Raw genomic sequence first — 20,627 nt, forward strand, 5'->3', positions numbered from 1 at the left:
CTATAGTAAAAACTTTGTTGTACAAACTGATGCGTCACAGTACGGACTCGGGGCAGTACTGAGCCAGGAGGGGCCGGATGGGCAGGAGCACCCTGTGGCCTATTTGAGCAGAAAGCTGCTACCGCGGGAGGTGGGGTATGCCACAATTGAAAAGGAGTGTTTGGCTATTGTTTGGGCTGTGAAGAAGCTTCAGCCCTATTTGTATGGCCGCCATTTTACGGTGGTAACGGACCACAATCCATTACGGTGGCTCCAACACACCACGGGGGAAAACGGCAGACTGTTGCGGTGGAGCCTTGCTCTTCAGGTTTATGACTTCCATATAATCCACAAGCAAGGCAAGGCTCATAGCAATGCAGATGGACTGTCACGTCAGGAGGAGCCTGAACCCCCAAAGAACTCCCGATAAACTCATTAAGGACTGCGGGACCAGGACCCAAATCGTTGGGACATGGGTCCCTGGTTGACCCGCTTGAATGGGGGGGGAGGAGTGTGGCCGGAGAGCCCCCAGCCACGAGGCAAATGGCCGCCCTGGCACTGAAGGGGTTAATCCTTAGTGCCCGGCGCCATTCGCCAAGACAAAGGGGCTCTTGGCGCCAAATTTGAATTGCATTGCGGGCGCTAGGCGCCGTGTTTTATAAATGTATAAAATGTATTTTTATGTATTTTTAAATGTGCCGTGGTCCCGGACCCCTCCGGAGACCACGGCAGGGAGGACAGCCCCCGGCGCGCTCAGCAGAGTGTGCGCGCCGGGGGAGAGGAGGCAGCCTCTGACCGCCGGAGTCCGGGAGCTCCGCTCCCGGCAGCGGTCAGTGTAGCCCCGGGCGCCCTGGAGTGTGCGCGCCGGGGAGAAGGGTGAGCGCTGCGGCTGGGAGCTCGGCTCCCGCTGCAGTGCTCTATGTGAGAGCCACCGCTGGGGGCCGGGAGCTCTGCTCCCAGCGCCTCAGCACAGCACGGGTGGCCAGCCGCAGCAGCCGGGACGGACGTCCCGGGCTGCTAGGCGGCGAGGGGGGTGCGCTGCAGCCCGGCTCCCCGCCGGACGCTGCAGCGAGGCCAACAGACAGGCGCCGCTCATGGGGGACCGGGCTAGCCGGCTCCCTAGCGGCGTGGGCACATTAGGCGGGCCAGCAGGATGGTGAGCGCTGGGGTCCGGGAGCTACGCTCCCGGCGCCTCAGCGCTGAAACAAGCCAGGGTCACGGCGGCCGGGACAAGTGTCCCGGTCCGCCGGGCTTATGGTACAGGGGGGTGCGCCGCTGCGTGCGGCGAGGCCACTGATTAGTGCCACCCTGGGGGGACAGGGAGAGCCAGCTCCCTGGAACCCCAGAGGCAGAAAAGCAGGCTGGAGGATGGGGGAAGCCAGCCCCATACCTCCAGCACACAGGTAGCCCTCGCAGCCAGGCTGCAGGGCTAGGGAAGGCACTGCAGTGCCTGAGTATGTAGAGCCTGTGCAGGGCACAGGCTCAGTGTATATTTAACAAAGGGAAATGTACAGTGTGATTCAAAAATGTAATGTATTTAAAGATAAAATGCACTTACTTGATTGTGTGTCCCAGGAGGGGGGAATCCATAGCTGTGCAGGCTGATGGATTCTCCCAGACCTTTTCCCTAAAAACGGAATGCATTCCCATCCAGCCTCACAGTTCCAATAGGGACAGGGAGAAAGAGAAGCAGCTCAGCTATAGAACAAGCTGAGGGGTTTCTTGGAGCTCCATGGAGATCAGCCGTAGTGAACCAGAGACCTGGACCGGGGAGCCAGGCTGCCCAGCTCTGGAGCCCAAATCCAGGCTGCAGGCAGTGAGAGGGGTCCCGGGCAGGTTTCTGGAAGTCAGTTTAGGAGGGAAAAACTTCCCCCCAGCCAGACTGAACGGCACCGTGGGAGTAGCCTGCTCTCCCAGATGGGAGAGACAAAGGAGACCGGCCACTCCCCACTGTCCATTGGGGACAATGTTAGGTGTGCATGAGTCCAGAGCATGCACAGCTCATGGGTAAACATTGATTGGTTGTACACCACAGGGCGGGCTTACCCCCTGTGGTAGAGGGTCTTGGAGAGGGATAAAAGGAGGGCAGTTGGCCCATAGGATTGTGTATTGTAACATCTTCTTCTGCTGAAACATCTTAATTGTATGCTGTTGCCCCTAGCAATAGGGAGGAGCCTTTTTCAAGGTTTTTGAGCAATAAAACACCTTTGCCTCAAGAAGACTGCTTCATCTTGTGACCAACAGGGTTAGGCCAAACCTAGCCCCGTTCTCCGGCTGTCCAGGGAAGCACCTGACGTCTCCAAGCTCCGCCTTCCGCCAGCTACCGGTAGAGGCCTAGCAAGTGGCTAGTGGGGATTCGTCGACACCACGCAGGTGTGGTAAAGCAGTGCGTCGGCACATACAGAGCAGAACCGTGGTTCCAAACGCCACGGCAGGTTAGGAGTTTGGTGGTGGCAGCGAGAACCCGCCCACAGCGCAGTGGGTGGAGTCAGTAACAGGCGGTTACTGACGGTAAGCGGGAATCCCCTATGTGGTCAGGCCTCGTGCGGCTTGACCTTACATTCTGTGCGCAGTCAACGGGACGCGGAAGCTGCGAGTGCTTTCGTACGGTATCGTCCTGTCACAGTAACAATACACCGTAACATAATAACAGTACATAAATTATAATTAGTAACAATACACAGTAACGTTAACAGTACAGAAGTGATAGTAACAATACATAGTAAAATAGTAACAGTACAGAAGTGATAATGTAGTAACAATACATAGTAACTTAGTAACAGTACAGAAATGATAATAAGTAACAATACTTCGTAACATAGTAACAGTATAGAAGTGATAATAAGAAACAATATTTAGTAACATAGTAACAGTACAGAAGTGATAATTAGTAACAATACTTAGTAACATAGTAACAGTATAGAAGTGATAATTAGTAACAATACTTAGTAACATAGTAACAGTACAGAAGTGATTATTAATAACAATACACAGTAACATAGTAACAGTACAGAAGTGATAATAAGTAACAATACATATTACTTGCCCCCGCTGCACTGAGGAAGAGAAAACAGAACATACTTACCAAGCCCCCTTCCCGCTTCCAGACCGCTGCAGTCCTCCTCCTGGCGTCCTCTCCTCAGCACTATGAGAGAGACGTCATGACTGACATCTCTCCCAAAGCACACGCCGCACAGTGACAGCACTGGAGGCAGGAGCTCAGTACTGAGCTCCTGCCTCCGGCTGCCGCTGTGCAGGGAGATGGGCGCCCGCTGGTAACACAATCTCAGCGGGCGCCCGTCATCTCCCTGTGCGGCGCCGGGGATGGACGGATGGACGGAGGGATGGGGGACGGAGGGACTGGGGACGGAGGCCACAAACGACAGGGGGGGCACGGGCCCGAGTGCCCCCCCTGGATCCGCCACTGCACAGTAACATAGTAAAAGTACAGAAGTGATAATTTGTAACAATACACTGTAACATAATAACAGTACAGAAATGATAATTAGCAACAAAACACAGTAACAGTACAGAAGTGATAATTACTAACAATACATAGTAACATAGTAAAAGTATAGAAATGATAATTAGTAACAATACACAGTAACATAATAACATAAATGTAATTAGTAACAATACACAGTAACATAGTAACAGTACAGAAGTGATAATTAGTAACAATACACAGTAACATAGTAACAGTACAGAAATTATAATTAGTAACAGTACAGAAGTGATAATAGGTAACAATACATAGTAACAGTACAGAAGTGATAATGTAGTAACAATACATAGTAACTTAGTAACAATACAGAAATGATAATGTAGTAACAATACACAGCAACATAGTAATAGTACAGAAGTTATAATTAGTAACAATACACAGTTACATAATAACAGAACATAAATTATAATTAGTAACAATACACCGTAACATAATAACAGTACATAAATTATAATTAGTAACAATACACAGTAACGTTAACAGTACAGAAGTGATAGTAACAATACATAGTAACAGTACAGAAGTGATAATGTAGTAACAATACATAGTAACTTAGTAACAGTACAGAAATGATAATAAGTAACAATACTTCGTAACATAGTAACAGTATAGAAGTGATAATAAGAAACAATACTTAGTAACATAGTAACAGTATAGAAGTGATAATTAGTAACAATACTTAGTAACATAGTAACAGTATAGAAGTGATCATTAGTAACAATACACAGTAACATAGTAACAGTATAGAAGTGATAATTAGTAACAATACACAGTAACATAGTAACAGTATAGAAGTGATCATTAGTAACAATACTTAGTAACATAGTAACAGTATAGAAGTGATCATTAGTAACAATACTTAGTAACATAGTAACAGTATAGAAGTGATCATTAGTAACAATACTTAGTAACATAGTAACAGTATAGAAGTGATCATTAGTAACAATACTTAGTAACATAGTAACAGTATAGAAGTGATCATTAGTAACAATACTTAGTAACATAGTAACAGTATAGAATTGATCATTAGTAACAATACACAGTAACATAGTAACAGTATAGAAGTGATCATTAGTAACAATACACAGTAACATAGTAAACGTACAGAAGCGATAATGTGGTAACAATACACAGTAACATAGTAAACGTACAGAAGCGATAATGTAGTTACAATACACAGTAACATAGTAACCGTACAGAAGCGATAATGTAGCAACAATACACAGTAACATAATAACAGTACATAAATTATAATTAGTAACAATACACCAGTGATTTTCAACCTTTTTCAGTTCGCGGCACACCAAAAAGATTTAAAAATTGCCAAGGCACACCATCGGTACCCCACGGAAAAATAAAACACACACAGGGAAATAAAACAAACATTTTTGTCCCCAAGGGGAAAAACACAGACACATTGTCCCCAACAGTTATTAAAATAATGCGCAGTACTTGAACACACTGCCACAGTAATTCCACACATTGACCCTCATAGTAATGCCATCACACTGTCCCCATAGTAATTGCACACATTGCCCCCCCATAGTAATGCCACCACACACACTGACCCCCACAGCAATGCCACCAGACACACTGACCCCCATAGTAATGCCACCACACACACCGACAACCATAGTAATGCCACCAGAGACACTGACCCCCATAGTAATGCCACCAGACACACTGACCCCCACAGTAATGCCACCACACACACTGACCCCCACAGTAATGCCACCACACACACTGACCCCCACAGCAATGCCACCAGACACACTGACCCACATAGTAACGCCACCAGAGACACTGACCCCCACAGTAATGCCACCAGAGACACTGACCCCCATAGTAATGCCACCAGACACACTGACCCCCACAGTAATGCCACCACACACACTGACCCCCACAGTAATGCCACCACACACACTGACCCCCACAGTAATGCCACCACACACACTGACCCCCATAGTAATGCCACCAGACACACTGACCCCCACTGTAATGCCACCAGAGACACTGACCCCCATAGTAATGCCACCAGACACACTGACCCCCACAGTAATGCCACCAGACACACTGACCCCCATAGTAACGCCACCACACACACCGACAACCATAGTAATGCCACCAGACACACTGACCCCCATAGTAATGCCACCAGAGACACTGACCCCCACAGTAATGCCACCACACACACTGACCCCCACAGTAATGCCACCACACACACTGACCCCCACAGTAATGCCACCACACACACTGACCCCCATAGTAATGCCACCAGACACACTGACCCCCATTGTAATGCCACCAGACACACTGACCCCCATAGTAACGCCACCACACACATAGTAATGGCACTGCACACACTGTCCCCCATAGTAATGGCACTGCACACACATCATAAAGCACTGGCCAAACCTTTTTTGTTTTCCCCCTTAGCGGCAGGAGCATTGAGGAGCAGAACAGAGCAGCACGGGCCACGAAGGTACACTAGACGCTACCCGGCCTGGATGGTGACGTGTATGTGACCTATGAGTCACGCCACGTCGTAGGGGTCACGGGCGGGCCCGCAGGAGAGCTGCCGTCTTCACTATACAGTGACCACAGAAGAACTGCCTGCGCTGCCCGATAGTGATGCTGTAAATCAGTATCACTATCGGGCAGCGCAGGCAGCTCTAACACGGTCATTGTATAGTAAAGACAGCAGCAGACGGGGACTGGCAGCAGGGATCTCTGGCGGTGGCGGCACACTTGACAGCCGCTGGCGGCACACCAGTGTGCCGCGGCACAGCGGTTGAAAAACACTGCAATACACAGTAACATAATAACAGTACATAAATTATAATTAGTAACAATACACAGTAACGTTAACAGTACAGAAGTGATAGTAACAATACATAGTAACATAGTCACAGTACAGAAGTGATAATGTAGCAACAATACATAGTAACTTAGTAACAGTACAGAAATGATAATAAGTAACAATACTTCGTAACATAGTAATAGTATAGAAGTGATAATTAGTAACAATACTTAGTAACATAGTAACAGTATAGAAGTGATAATTAGTAACAATACTTAGTAACATAGTAACAGTATAGAAGTGATAATTAGTAACAATACACAGTAACATAGTAACAGTATAGAAGTGATCATTAGTAACAATACTTAGTAACATAGTAACAGTATAGAAGTGATCATTAGTAACAATACTTAGTAACATAGTAACAGTATAGAAGTGATCATTAGTAACAATACTTAGTAACATAGTAACAGTATAGAAGTGATCATTAGTAACATAGTAACAGTATAGAAGTGATCATTAGTAACAATACTTAGTAACATAGTAACAGTATAGAAGTGATCATTAGTAACAATACTTAGTAACATAGTAACAGTATAGAAGTGATCATTAGTAACAATACTTAGTAACATAGTAACCGTATAGAAGTGATAATTAGTAACAATACTTAGTAACATAGTAACAGTATAGAAGTGATAATTAGTAACAATAAACAGTAACATAGTAACAGTATAGAAGTGATAATTAGTAACAATACTTAGTAACATAGTAACAGTATAGAAGTGATCATTAGTAACAATACTTAGTAACATAGTAACAGTATAGAAGTGATCATTAGTAACAATACTTAGTAACACAGTACAGTATATAAGTGATCATTAGTAACAATACTTAGTAACATAGTAACAGTATAGAAGTGATCATTAGTAACAATACTTAGTAACATAGTAACAGTATAGAAGTGATCATTAGTAACAATACATAGTAACAGTATAGAAGCGATAATGTAGTAACAATACACAGTAACATAGTAACCGTACAGAAGCGATAATGTAGTAACAATACACAGTAACATAGTAACCGTACAGAAGCGATAATGTAGTAACAATACACAGTAACATAGTAACAGTATAGAAGTGATCATTAGTAACAATACACAGTAACATAGTAACAGTATAGAAGTGATCATTAGTAACAATACATAGTAACCGTACAGAAGCGATAATGTAGTAACAATACACAGTAACATAGTAACCGTACAGAAGTGATAATGTAGTAACAATACACAGTAACATAGTAACAGTATAGAAGTGATCATTAGTAACAATACATAGTAACAGTAAAGAAGCGATAATGTAGTAACAATACACAGTAACATAGTAACAGTACAGAAGTGATAATGTAGTAACAATACACAGTAACATAGTAACCGTACAGAAGTGATAATGTAGTAACAATACACAGTAACATAGTAACAGTATAGAAGTGATAATTAGTAACAATACATAGTAACAGTACAGAAGCGATAATGTAGTAACAATACACAGTAACATAGTAACAGTACAGAAGTGATAATGTAGTAACAATACACAGTAACATAGTAACCGTACAGAAGTGATAATGTAGTAACAATACACAGTAACATAGTAACAGTATAGAAGTGATCATTAGTAACAATACATAGTAACAGTACAGAAGCGATAATGTAGTAACAATACACAGTAACATAGTAACCGTACAGAAGCGATAATGTAGTAACAATACACAGTAACATAGTAACCGTACAGAAGTGATAATGTAGTAACAACACACAGTAACATAGTTACCGTACAGAAGTGATAATGTAGTAACAATACACAGTAACATAGTTACCGTACAGAAGTGATAATGTAGTAACAATACACAGTAACATAGTTACCGTACAGAAGTGATAATGTAGTAACAATACACAGTAACATAGTTACCGTACAGAAGTGATAATGTAGTAACAATACACAGTAACATAGTAACCGTACAGAAGCGATAATGTAGTAACAATACACAGTAACATAGTTACCGTACAGAAGTGATAATGTAGTAACAATACACAGTAACATAGTTACCGTACAGAAGATCTCTTATACCCTGTAACCATATAAGTACCCTGTCTTGAGTCTCACCAGTTGCAAATAGGAGACACAGAGAAGTGGTACCCAACAGACGGCCCTGTGCTTGGAAGGGGTGGTCTTCTAGTTGCCGAATGTCGGGATCCCGGCGCACAGTATACCGACACACATTCTCCCTCGTGGGGGTCCACGACCCCCCTGGAGGGAGAATAAATAGCGTGGCGTGCTTAGCGCCACCGTGCCCACAGCGTGACGAGTGCAGCGAGCCCGCAAGGAGCTCATTTGCGCTCGCCACGCTGTTGGTATGCCGGCGGTCGGGCTCCCGGCGCCGGTATGCTGGTCACCGGGAGCCCGGCCGCCGGCATACCATACTACACCCCTTGGAAGAACAGAGCTATAAGTACTGGCTCTGTGACTACCATCCCCAGAGCCCCTGCATTGAACATAAAGAAAACTTCAGGCCCCCTGGTCCAGCCTTCATAACGCCAGATACAAAAGAACCAGGACTGCAACGATTGCTGACCTTATTGCACTCTCACATCTCGCCTGTATTACAGGGACTTGTCTATTCATGAAGCAGTGATAAGAGCGGAGAAGTGAGCCAGTGGAGAAGTTACCCATGGCAACCAATCAGCTGCTACATATCATTTTATATAATGCACTTTAGAAATGTTACCTCAACACTTATTGGTTGCCATGGACAACTTCTCTACTGGCTCACTTCTCCACACTTTTCACTGCTTCATGAATAGACCCCTTGGCTAGATGAAATTGTAGCTCCCTCCTTGGAAGCTGCAGTTGCAACAAACTACTCTGTCACAACCCAAGACTGAACGGCAGGAGAGGCGGGGTGGCCATCTGCTTTTAAAAAGCACTTAAACTTAGGGTTTACTCAATGGATCTTACTCATTTCATTACATTGCTGCCCGGAGTTCCACAGAATTCGGTGTCAGAGTACTTCTCATTCACCGCCACCCTGGAAATGGAAAGAGATTTCTACAAGAGTTTGCAGATATTGTTGCAGGACTAGTTCTGGAGCATCAAAGATGGCTCATCCTCAGATGATACACAACTGTCCTTTGCTCCGGGTGCTGAGAACCCAATAATAACCCTAAAGGGTTGTCTAGCTGAGCTCCAGGTGGTATATTTACTAAACTGCGGGTTTATAGAAGTGAGGTTGCCCATAGCAACCAATCAGATTTTACTTATCATTTATGTAGCACTTTCTGGAAGAAAATAGCTAGCGTCAGATTGGTTGCTATGGGCAACATCTCCAGAACACTCTATAAATAAAGTGATGATGATGATGATTATTATTATTAGTATAATACACTAACAGTACTGCAATAATGATGACTGTACAGCATAACACAAATATACAGTAGTAAAAAGAAGATAATTGCTATAAACTACTGATTTATTATAATGGCAAATGTTCTATTGACGTGAGGCAATGAAACAGCTGCTCTTGGGGTGACTGACATACGCTCTGTAGCGCCCTCTAGAGGTATGGGAAGGCTGGTGCGACTGGATCCTCTATATGGGGAGATCCAGTATTCACAAACTACACATGCAGAGGCAGAACTCTGGGAGGCAACGGAGTCATCTGCTGCCGGGCTCCTGCTCTGAAGGGGGGCACCTCTCCTCCCATTCTGTGATACCATTAAATTAAGTTGATAGCTGCTACTCTCTTATCAGTAGCCAATTGCCTCACTGGTCCCTGTACCTTACAAATCACACCCTTTTTTATTATACTTTAGATACACATTTTACAAGTGTCACACCCAGGATTAGAACCCACAACCTATTACACTGGAAGCAGACACCTTACTGATGAAGCTGTTTGCTCCTGTTTAGGAAATATGAGAAATATAACTATATGAAGATACTTCTCTGACAATTACACGTAACTTCGTGGGATCCGGTCTGAAGATCGACAGTATCTAGGTCGACAATGTTTAGGTCGACCACTATAGGTCAACAGTCACTAGGTCGACATGGATGGAAGGTCGACAGGGTTTCTAGGTCGACATGTGCTAGGTCGACAGGTCTAAAGGTCGACATGAGTTTTTCACATTTTTTTTTCTTTTTTTGCATTTTTTCATACTTAACGATCCACGTGGACTACGATTGGAACGGTAATCTGTGGCGAGCGAAGCGGCAGCGGAGCGAAGGCACCATGCCCGAAGCTCGCGAGCCATGCGAGGGGACGCGGTGCACTTATTTGGGATCCCGGTCACTCTACGAAGAAAACGACACCAGAAAAAAAAAAACCTCATGTCGACCTTTAGACCTGTCGACCTAGCACATGTCGACCTAGAAACCATGTCGACCTTCCATCCATGTCGACCTAGTGACTGTCGACCTATAGTGGTCGACCTAAACATTGTCGACCTAGATACTGTTGATTTGATGAACCACACCCAACTTCGTATAGTAAGAATTCTCATGCTTCCTATACAGGAGCAAATAGCTCCATTAGTAAAGTGTCTGCTGTCAGTGTAACAGGTCATGGGTTCTAATCCTGGGTATGACTGGTAAGAAATGTGTGATTTAAAACAAAAGACAATGAAATGTATATATACAATAGATACATTTGTTTTTTCAGAACACTACACACACACACACACACACACACACACACACACTTATCTAAATATAGGGGGGGCGCCAATATTTATCTCGCCTCCGGGCTACTGGGACGAACTTACGCCACTGTACACATGGACACACAGAAGTTACAAACACTCCTTGTATACCTATTATTCTGAGAACTGTGTAGAGGAAGGTGGTAATTCACATGGTCATGTCATTCACACCTCTGTTCCTCTGCTTACAGGTGTATTTAGCACAAAGAGAAAAGTGACATTCACCTCCAAGATCTATTTATCTGAGGACTCATCAGAAGACTGGAGAGCAACGGGATTCTCAGAAGTCAGATTAACGCTGCAATACTTCACTATGTAGCGACTTGGAGGCTCCGCTTAAGAGCAGAAGCCTAAAGGTTGTTGAAGGATGGAAGATCCATCTCCGGACCCGGAACATGGGATGGAAACCATGAATACAGCACAAGACAGGAGAGAACACCCCGATGGAAGTGAGTCCGCCCAGCTCCCCATTCCTCCATCGATGGATCATGATGACGTGGATTTTATGGGGATCCAGTATCCAGTCTGTGTGGGGAATGACCGTGCAGCTAACAAATCACAAAGTGAAATGGTCCCAGAGATAGAAATCAAACTAGAGTCCAGCGATGATGAGGACAAAGCCGATCAGAATTCCTCATGTTCCTTTCACCATCATAAAAAGAGAAGTAGACCCAATGCAAGTTCTAAAGTCTTAGCAGGTGATCCTGGGAAAGGCCTTGGTGAGGATGACCGGCATCTCAAAGGATTGAATGATACACACAGTCCTAGCCCCTCATCTATTCGGCCAACCAGAAAGAGGAAGTCCACCTCTGAGGTCTGGGAGTTCTTTTGCCGTGATCCCAACAACATCTGCAGGGCTATATGTAGCCTCTGCCGAATGAGCGTCAGCCGGGGGAAACTAGGGGGGAACTTTGGAACTACAGCTTTGAAGCGCCACCTGGAGAGCAAGCACCCGCTGGAATGGGCACAGCGTAGGTCCATGAGATTGAAGAAAGCAGATGTAGAGGAGGATGAGGAGGAAACCTGTGAGGATGAGGAGGAAAAAGATGAGGGCTACCAAAACTCATTCAATGTACCCAGTGCACAGTATGGTGCCCAAAAAGTCATCCAAGCCTCAGATAACTCGCTGGTGTCTCCTCATTCTCACAGTTTACCCATGACATATGAGATCATTGATTCCAGTGATGAGGATGAAGACAAGGAAAAGGGTGAAAACACGGTGGAACTTGGAGAAGGACTGGATACTAAGAGAAAGAAGGTTGAGGATGTCGGTAGAATAAATAATCCAGATTATAGCATCAATATTAGACACACCACTAATGCTTTGTTTGGATTACCTCCAACTCAGGCCTCCAACTCGCTAATGCTCAATTTCCCCAACTACTGTGCAATGCCTCCTGGAGCCCGCAGGAGGAGATCTACCTCCGCTGTGTGGCAGTTCTTCTGCATTGACGGCACAAATATCTGCAGAGCCATCTGCACCTTGTGTCAAACAAGCGTTAGTCGTGGGAAACAAGGTGGGCATTTTGGGACCTCAGCGCTCATGCGTCATCTTGAGGGAAAGCATCCATTAGAGTGGGGGAGAGGGAAGCTTAATAAGCCAAAGAGTGCCAGTATTGTAGAGGCAGAGGAAGAGGAGGAGGAGGAAGAGTCGGATGAACAGATTATATATCCCCAGGGACAGGTGGCTTTTGGCCAGTATGGGGCATCTGGCTTCTCTGTCTATCCTGATATGTCAGATTGTATAAACCCAACGTTTCACACTGTCTCCATGGAATACGATAATGAAAGTGAAGATGCCTTGAGGCAGAATAGTAATGTCTCCACCGAGATCGCTCTACCATCTTTTAAGGAGAGTCATTTGGATCCATTAAGCATTAGCCTCAAAGCAAATGGGAAATACCCCCCAAATCACCCCAAAGCTCAGTCTTGGAACAGTAGCATAACTGAGCTCATGTGTGAAATGGCATTACCCTACTCGTTCGTTAGCGCCAAAGCTTTTCAGAAGTTTATGGCAAGAGCCGACCCCCAGTTCTCTGTTCCTACTAAATCTTTTTTCTCTGGGAAGGCTGTCCCTCAGCTCTACGAAGCGGTCTGTGAGAAGATAGTGGGTGAGCTGAAGAGGTCGGAGTGCCCTCGTGTCCACATCACCGCTCACGTATGGAGCAGTGACCTTACCATGGATTATTTGGCGTTAACAGCCCACTGGGCACTTTTGAACTCCGAAGCCGATAAGCCTACTGAGAGAAAGTACGCCGTCCTTTGCATTAAACGTTTTTCAAAAGAATATACAGAGAGTAACATCCAACAGGAACTCATTCGGCAAGTTAATTTATGGCTTTCTCCGAATGCCCTAAGCCCTGGATTCTTCATCTCCAGTGGAGATTTCAATCTTTTACATGCCATTAGAGGAGCCAATTATACCCACATACCTTGCTTCACCCATTCTCTAAATTTGCTGGTAAAGGATTTTCTACAGAACAACCGATACATTGTAGGTATCCTCACAGTGGCCAGAAAAGTATGCAGTCACTTTGTTCGCTCTGCCAGGGCAAGGAGGATCCTTAGTGAGCTTCAATACCAAAAATGTTTGCCAAAACACTCTCTGAAAACAGAGACCGTACCTCACTGGACATCCACATTCTACATGTTGCAAAGACTCCTGGAGCAGCAGAGGGCTGTCCAAGAGTACTTAGTAATGCACAAAGTGGAAATGATGGACGTCCTTCTTACCTCAAGTCAGTGGAACCTCATGGCTTCCTTGGTGGCTCTGTTGCAGCCATTTGAAATGGCCACTCGAGAGGTCAATGCCAATAACTCTTCGCTCAGTCAAGTGTTGCCAGAACTTCGGTATCTCCATATGTTCTTGAAGCAAATCAGAGGGCATTTTGAAAGTAAAGGAGACGCCAATGGGGTTGTTCTTGCTGACAGCTTTGCACTCAAGCTTTCCACAGATTACGGCATTAATGAAATGTTCCAGAAAGAAGAGTATGTCTTGTCCACCTTGCTGGATCCACGCTTCAAAGGAAGAATTGAGGTAATCTTGCCACCTGAGTCGGACATTGACCAGTGGAAGCAGGTCTTGGTGAAGAAAGTGAAAGAGGTCATGTCTTCAGCCTCCACCATGTACTCAACTGCCCAAGCGAGCCGCCAGCCTGCCCCATTCAGAGACAACGCAGAGTCTGAAATTCTGCATGGCAAACATTTTGACTTGGAAACAGGCGGCATGGGCATGGTCCCAAACTGGAGGAGGAACGTGGCTGCCCCTCCATTAATCCACAAGGAGAAATCATTAATTGAACACTTGGAAAGTGTCGGGCTTTTGGCCTCCAAGTCAACAGGGGCGTCCTTGTCGACAGAGAGTCATTCCGCCTGCGTGATGGTGGAAAAATACCTGCAAGACAACAAAACCATTGGAGCCAAAGATGACCCTTTGATCTACTGGCACAAACGAACATGGGTGTGGCCAGCGCTCACTAAATTGGCCGTCATGTACCTGACCTGCCCACCGTCAAGTATTTTTGCAGAGCGTGTTTTTAAATCTCCCCACACCTTTGCGGACAAGCAACGTTTGTCAGACATCATGGAAGGAATGGAGCATATTGTTTTCCTAAAGTTCAACCTGAAGAACTTTCCTGACTATAATCCCCCACCGCTGATCTTCTCCTCAGACAATGAGACAGAACAGAGTGACAGCGAAGAGGGGTTTTAATGTCATCACAATAGAAAGCCATGTTTCTCCTGCAACGTGAGTCCAGGCTTGGTGTCCAGTTCTTGCAGACTTGAGCCCTCACCACACTTTCAGGTCTTTATCAAACTTTGAGTCTGATGGTGACATCCCAGATCTTATCTCCGCAGTGCCCCGGGATAATGTGCTGCTCTCATTATGTTTCAATACATCAGATGGCTAGACGTTTCACTGAATGAGGAAGTGGTGATGTCATTACTCACCAGTTATAAGTGATGACATCACTACTTTGTGGTTTTATGTAATCTACAGTAGATTATCGCCCTTTTACATTGTTCATATATTTTAATCACATAAATACAAAACAATTACATTGTCCTATGTCTCCTCTGTCCATTTGTACATCTGATCATGAAACTCTCATTTGTTCAACAACTGTGGCTGCACCATGTAGATGTAGGGTATCTGAGAGTCACAGGGGTAGATTTAATAAAGGATCTAAAAATGATTCTAGCTACTGTATCATCATTTCTCTATCACATTCTAGAAAATGCTATTCAGAATCTGGTTGGTTGCTATGGGCAAGCTTACAGACAAAGCATACCTCCCAACTTTGTCCGCCTTCAAAGAGGGACACACGCGCGCTCCCGAAAAAGGGGTGTGTCCTATGGGAAAGGGGCATGGCTTCGTGGGAGGGCCCGCGATCGCGAGCCACGCCCCGATTTCGTCACTGAGGGGGCATGCCCAGCGCTCCGTGAGCCGCTGGCATGCCCCCTTCTCCCTCTTTCTGTACTGAATAGACGCTGTGCGCATATTCACCGCTGCTCTGCTAAGCAGAGCAGTGAGTGCAGGAGCCTCCCAACTGCCCCCCCCCCCCCCCCACCGCGGGACACTGCGGCCCGCGGGTGGGACAGCGGGACAGTCCCCAAAAAACGTGACTGTCCCGCGAAAGTCGGGACAGTTGGGAGGTATGGACAAAGGGAAGTGCTACTGTGCACCTGTTCATACATACAGAATAGGGACAGATAACGAGAATCACATCCAGCATATAGAACAACGGAAGTGGTACTGTGCAACTGTCCATAAATACTGTAAATAATGAGAGATACTGAGAATTACATACAACACACAAAACAAGGGAAGTGCTGCTGTGCACCTGCTCACACATACAGAATACCTCCCAACTGTCTCGATTTTCGTGGGACAGTCCCGTTGTTTGGGGACTGTCCCGATGTCCCACCCGTGGAGTGGCGCACGCAGGGGGGGTTTCTGAGTACCTGGAAACCCCCCCTGATGAGACAGGTTTTTTGTTATTTTTGAGACTGAGACAGCAGTGTCTCCGTCTCAATAAAAGGCGCGACCGCGACCGTTTACTGTAGCTGCTGGCTGCTGCAGCAGTATAGAGCAGAGAACTACGGAGAGGGGGAAGCTGCTGGCGGTACATGCTTAGCCACAGCAGCTCCCTCTGTCCTCACACACACTGCCTCCACCTGCTCCTGCCTCTGTCCTCACACACACTGCCTCCACCTGCTCCTGCCTCTGTCCCAGCCCCAGCCTCTGTCCTCACACACACTGCCTCCACCTGCTCCTGCCTCTGTACCAGCCCCTGCCTCTGTCCTCACACACTGCCTCCACCTGCTCCTGCCTCTGTCCTCACACACACTGCCTCCACCTGCTCCTGCCTCTGTCCCAGCTCCTGCCTCTGTCCTCACACACACTGCCTCCACCTGCTCCTGCCTCTGTCCCAGCTCCTGCCTCTGTCCTCACACACACTGCCTCCACCTGCTCCTGCCTCTGTCCTCACACACACTGCCTCCACCTGCTCCTGCCTCTGTCCCAGCCCCAGCTCCTGCCTCTGTCCTCACACACACTGCCTCCACCTGCTCCTGCCTCTGTCCCAGCCCCAGCTCCTGCCTCTGTCCTCACACACTGCCTCCACCTGCTCCTGCCTCTGTCCCAGCTCCAGCTCCTGCCTCTGTCCTCACACACACTGCCTCCACCTGCTCCTGCCTCTGTCCTCACACACACTGCCTCCACCTGCTCCTGCCTCTGTCCCAGCTCCTGCCTCTGTCCTCACACACACTGCCTCCACCTGCTCCTGCCTCTGTCCCAGCCCCAGCTCCTGCCTCTGTCCTCACACACACTGCCTCCACCTGCTCCTGCCTCTGTCCCAGCTCCTGCCTCTGTCCTCACACACACTGCCTCCACCTGCTCCTGCCTCTGTCCTCACACACACTGCCTCCACCTGCTCCTGCCTCTGTCCCAGCTCCTGCCTCTGTCCTCACACACACTGCCTCCACCTGCTCCTGCCTCTGTCCCAGCCCCAGCTCCTGCCTCTGTCCTCACACACACTGCCTCCACCTGCTCCTGCCTCTGTCCTCATACACACTGCCTCCACCTGCTCCTGCCTCTGTCCTCACACACACTGCCTCCACCTGCTCCTGTCTCTGTCCCAGCCCCAGCTCCAGCCTCTGTCCTCACACACACTGCCTCCACCTGCTCCTGCCTCTGTCCCAGCCCCAGCTCCTGCCTCTGTCCTCACACACACTGCCTCCACCTGCTCCTGCCTCTGTCCCAGCCCCAGCTCCTGCCTCTGTCCTCACACACACTGCCTCCACCTGCTCCTGCCTCTGTCCTCACACACACTGCCTCCACCTGCTCCTGCCTCTGTCCTCACACACACTGCCTCCACCTGCTCCTGTCTCTGTCCCAGCCCCAGCTCCAGCCTCTGTCCTCACACACACTGCCTCCACCTGCTCCTGCCTCTGTCCCAGCCCCAGCTCCTGCCTCTGTCCTCACACACACTGCCTCCACCTGCTCCTGCCTCTGTCCTCATACACACTGCCTCCACCTGCTCCTGCCTCTGTCCCAGCTCCTGCCTCTGTCTTCACACACACTGCCTCCACCTGCTCCTGCCTCTGTCCCAGCTCCTGCCTCTGTCCTCACACACACTGCATCCACCTGCTCCTGTCTCTGTCCCAGCCCCAGCTCCTGCCTCTGTCCTCACACACACTGCCTCCACCTGCTCCTGCCTCTGTCCTCATACACACTGCCTCCACCTGCTCCGGCCTCTGTCCTCACACACACTGCCTCCACCTGCTCCTGCCTCTGTCCTCATACACACTGCCTCCACCTGCTCCGGCCTCTGTCCTCACACACACTGCCTCCACCTGCTCCTGCCTCTGTCCTCATACACACTGCCTCCACCTGCTCCGGCCTCTGTCCCAGCTCCTGCCTCTGTCCTCACACACACACTGCCTCCACCTGCTCCTGCCTCTGTCCTCATACACACTGCCTCCACCTGCTCCTGCCTCTGTCCCAGCCCCAGCTCCTGCCTCTGTCCTCACACACACTGCCTCCACCTGCTCCTGCCTCTGTCCTCACACACACTGCCTCCACCTGCTCCTGCCTCTGTCCCAGCCCCAGCTCCTGCCTCTGTCCTCACACACACTGCCTCCACCTGCTCCTGCCTCTGTCCCAGCCCCAGCTCCTGCCTCTGTCCTCACACACACTGCCTCCACCTGCTCCTGCCTCTGTCCTCACACACACTGCCTCCACCTGCTCCTGCCTCTGTCCTCACACACTGCCTCCACCTGCTCCTGCCTCTGTCCTCACACACACTGCCTCCACCTGCTCCTGCCTCTGTCCTCACACACTGCCTCCACCTGCTCCTGCCTCTGTCCCAGCCCCAGTTCCTGCCTCTGTCCTCACACACACTGCCTCCACCTGCTCCTGCCTCTGTCCCAGCTCCTGCCTCTGTCCTCACACACACTGCCTCCACCTGCTCCTGCCTCTGTCCCAGCTCCTGCCTCTGTCCTCACACACACTGCCTCCACCTGCTCCTGCCTCTGTCCTCACACACACTGCCTCCACCTGCTCCTGCCTCTGTCCCAGCCCCAGCTCCTGCCTCTGTCCTCACACACACTGCCTCCACCTGCTCCTGCCTCTGTCCTCACACACACTGCCTCCACCTGCTCCTGCCTCTGTCCCAGCCCCAGCTCCTGCCTCTGTCCTCACACACACTGCCTCCACCTGCTCCTGCCTCTGTCCTCACACACACTGCCTCCACCTGCTCCTGCCTCTGTCCCAGCCCCAGCTCCTGCCTCTGTCCTCACACACACTGCCTCCACCTGCTCCTGCCTCTGTCCCAGCCCCAGCTCCTGCCTCTGTCCTCACACACACTGCCTCCACCTGCTCCTGCCTCTGTCCTCACACACACTGCCTCCACCTGCTCCTGCCTCTGTCCCCGCTCCTGCCTCTGTCCTCACACACACTGCCTCCACCTGCTCCTGCCTCTGTCCTCACACACACTGCCTCCACCTGCTCCTGCCTCTGTCCCAGCCCCAGCTCCTGCCTCTGTCCTCACACACTGCCTCCACCTGCTCCTGCCTCTGTCCCAGCTCCTGCCTCTGTCCTCACACACACTGCCTCCACCTGCTCCTGCCTCTGTCCCAGCCCCAGCTCCTGCCTCTGTCCTCACACACACTGCCTCCACCTGCTCCTGTCTCTGTCCCAGCCCCAGCTCCAGCCTCTGTCCTCACACACACTGCCTCCACCTGCTCCTGCCTCTGTCCCAGCCCCAGCTCCTGCCTCTGTCCTCACACACACTGCCTCCACCTGCTCCTACCTCTGTCCTCACACACACTGCCTCCACCTGCTCCTGCCTCTGTCCTCACACACACTGCCTCCACCTGCTCCTGCCTCTGTCCCAGCCCCAGCTCCTGCCTCTGTCCTCACACACACTGCCTCCACCTGCTCCTGCCTCTGTCCCAGCTCCTGCCTCTGTCCTCACACACACTGCCTCCACCTGCTCCTGCCTCTGTCCCAGCTCCAGCTCCTGCCTCTGTCCTCACACACACTGCCTCCACCTGCTCCTGCCTCTGTCCCAGCCCCAGCTCCTGCCTCTGTCCTCACACACACTGCCTCCACCTGCTCCTGCCTCTGTCCTCACACACACTGCCTCCACCTGCTCCTGCCTCTGTCCCAGCTCCTGCCTCTGTCCTCACACACACTGCCTCCACCTGCTCCTGCCTCTGTCCCAGCCCCAGCTCCTGCCTCTGTCCTCACACACACTGCCTCCACCAGCTCCTGCCTCTGTCCCAGCCCCAGCTCCTGCCTCTGTCCTCACACACACTGCCTCCACCTGCTCCTGCCTCTGTCCTCACACACACTGCCTCCACCTGCTCCTGCCTCTGTCCTCACACACACTGCCTCCACCTGCTCCTGCCTCTGTCCCAGCCCCAGCTCCTGCCTCTGTCCTCACACACTGCCTCCACCTGCTCCTGCCTCTGTCCCAGCTCCTGCCTCTGTCCTCACACACACTGCCTCCACCTGCTCCTGCCTCTGTCCCAGCCCCAGCTCCTGCCTCTCTCCTCACACACACTGCCTCCACCTGCTCCTGCCTCTGTCCCAGCCCCAGCTCCTGCCTCTGTCCTCACACACACTGCCTCCACCTGCTCCTGCCTCTGTCCCAGCCCCAGCTCCTGCCTCTGTCCTCACACACACTGCCTCCACCTGCTCCTGCCTCTGTCCCAGCCCCAGCTCCTGCCTCTGTCCTCACACACACTGCCTCCACCTGCTCCTGCCTCTGTCCCAGCTCCAGCTCCTGCCTCTGTCCTCACACACACTGCCTCCACCTGCTCCTGCCTCTGTCCCAGCCCCAGCTCCTGCCTCTGTCCTCACACACACTGCCTCCACCTGCTCCTGCCTCTATCCCAGCCCCAGCTCCTGCCTCTGTCCTCACACACACTGCCTCCACCTGCTCCTGCCTCTGTCCCAGCCCCAGCTCCTGCCTCTGTCCTCACACACACTGCCTCCACCTGCTCCTGCCTCTGTCCTCATACACACTGCCTCCACCTGCTCCGGCCTCTGTCCCAGCTCCTGCCTCTGTCCTCACACACAC

The 20,627-nt window shown here is 49.5% G+C and overlaps 1 protein-coding gene across 1 annotated transcript in view; it reads left to right on the forward strand.

Annotated features, from left to right (window-relative positions):
- Window positions 1–15,233, forward strand: part of LOC134928667 (zinc finger BED domain-containing protein 6-like) — a 54,573-nt gene extending 39,340 nt beyond the window's left edge. The window contains exon 2 of the mRNA XM_063924640.1: window positions 11,229–15,233. Within this exon, the coding sequence (XP_063780710.1) occupies window positions 11,405–14,749 (3,345 nt within the window). The 5' untranslated portion in view covers window positions 11,229–11,404 and the 3' untranslated portion in view covers window positions 14,750–15,233. The remainder of the gene's footprint in view (window positions 1–11,228) is intronic.
- The last annotated feature ends 5,394 nt before the right edge of the window (window positions 15,234–20,627 follow it).

This window comes from Pseudophryne corroboree, chromosome 5 (genome assembly GCF_028390025.1).
Source record: "Pseudophryne corroboree isolate aPseCor3 chromosome 5, aPseCor3.hap2, whole genome shotgun sequence".
NCBI classification, from domain to species: Eukaryota; Metazoa; Chordata; class Amphibia; order Anura; family Myobatrachidae; genus Pseudophryne; species Pseudophryne corroboree.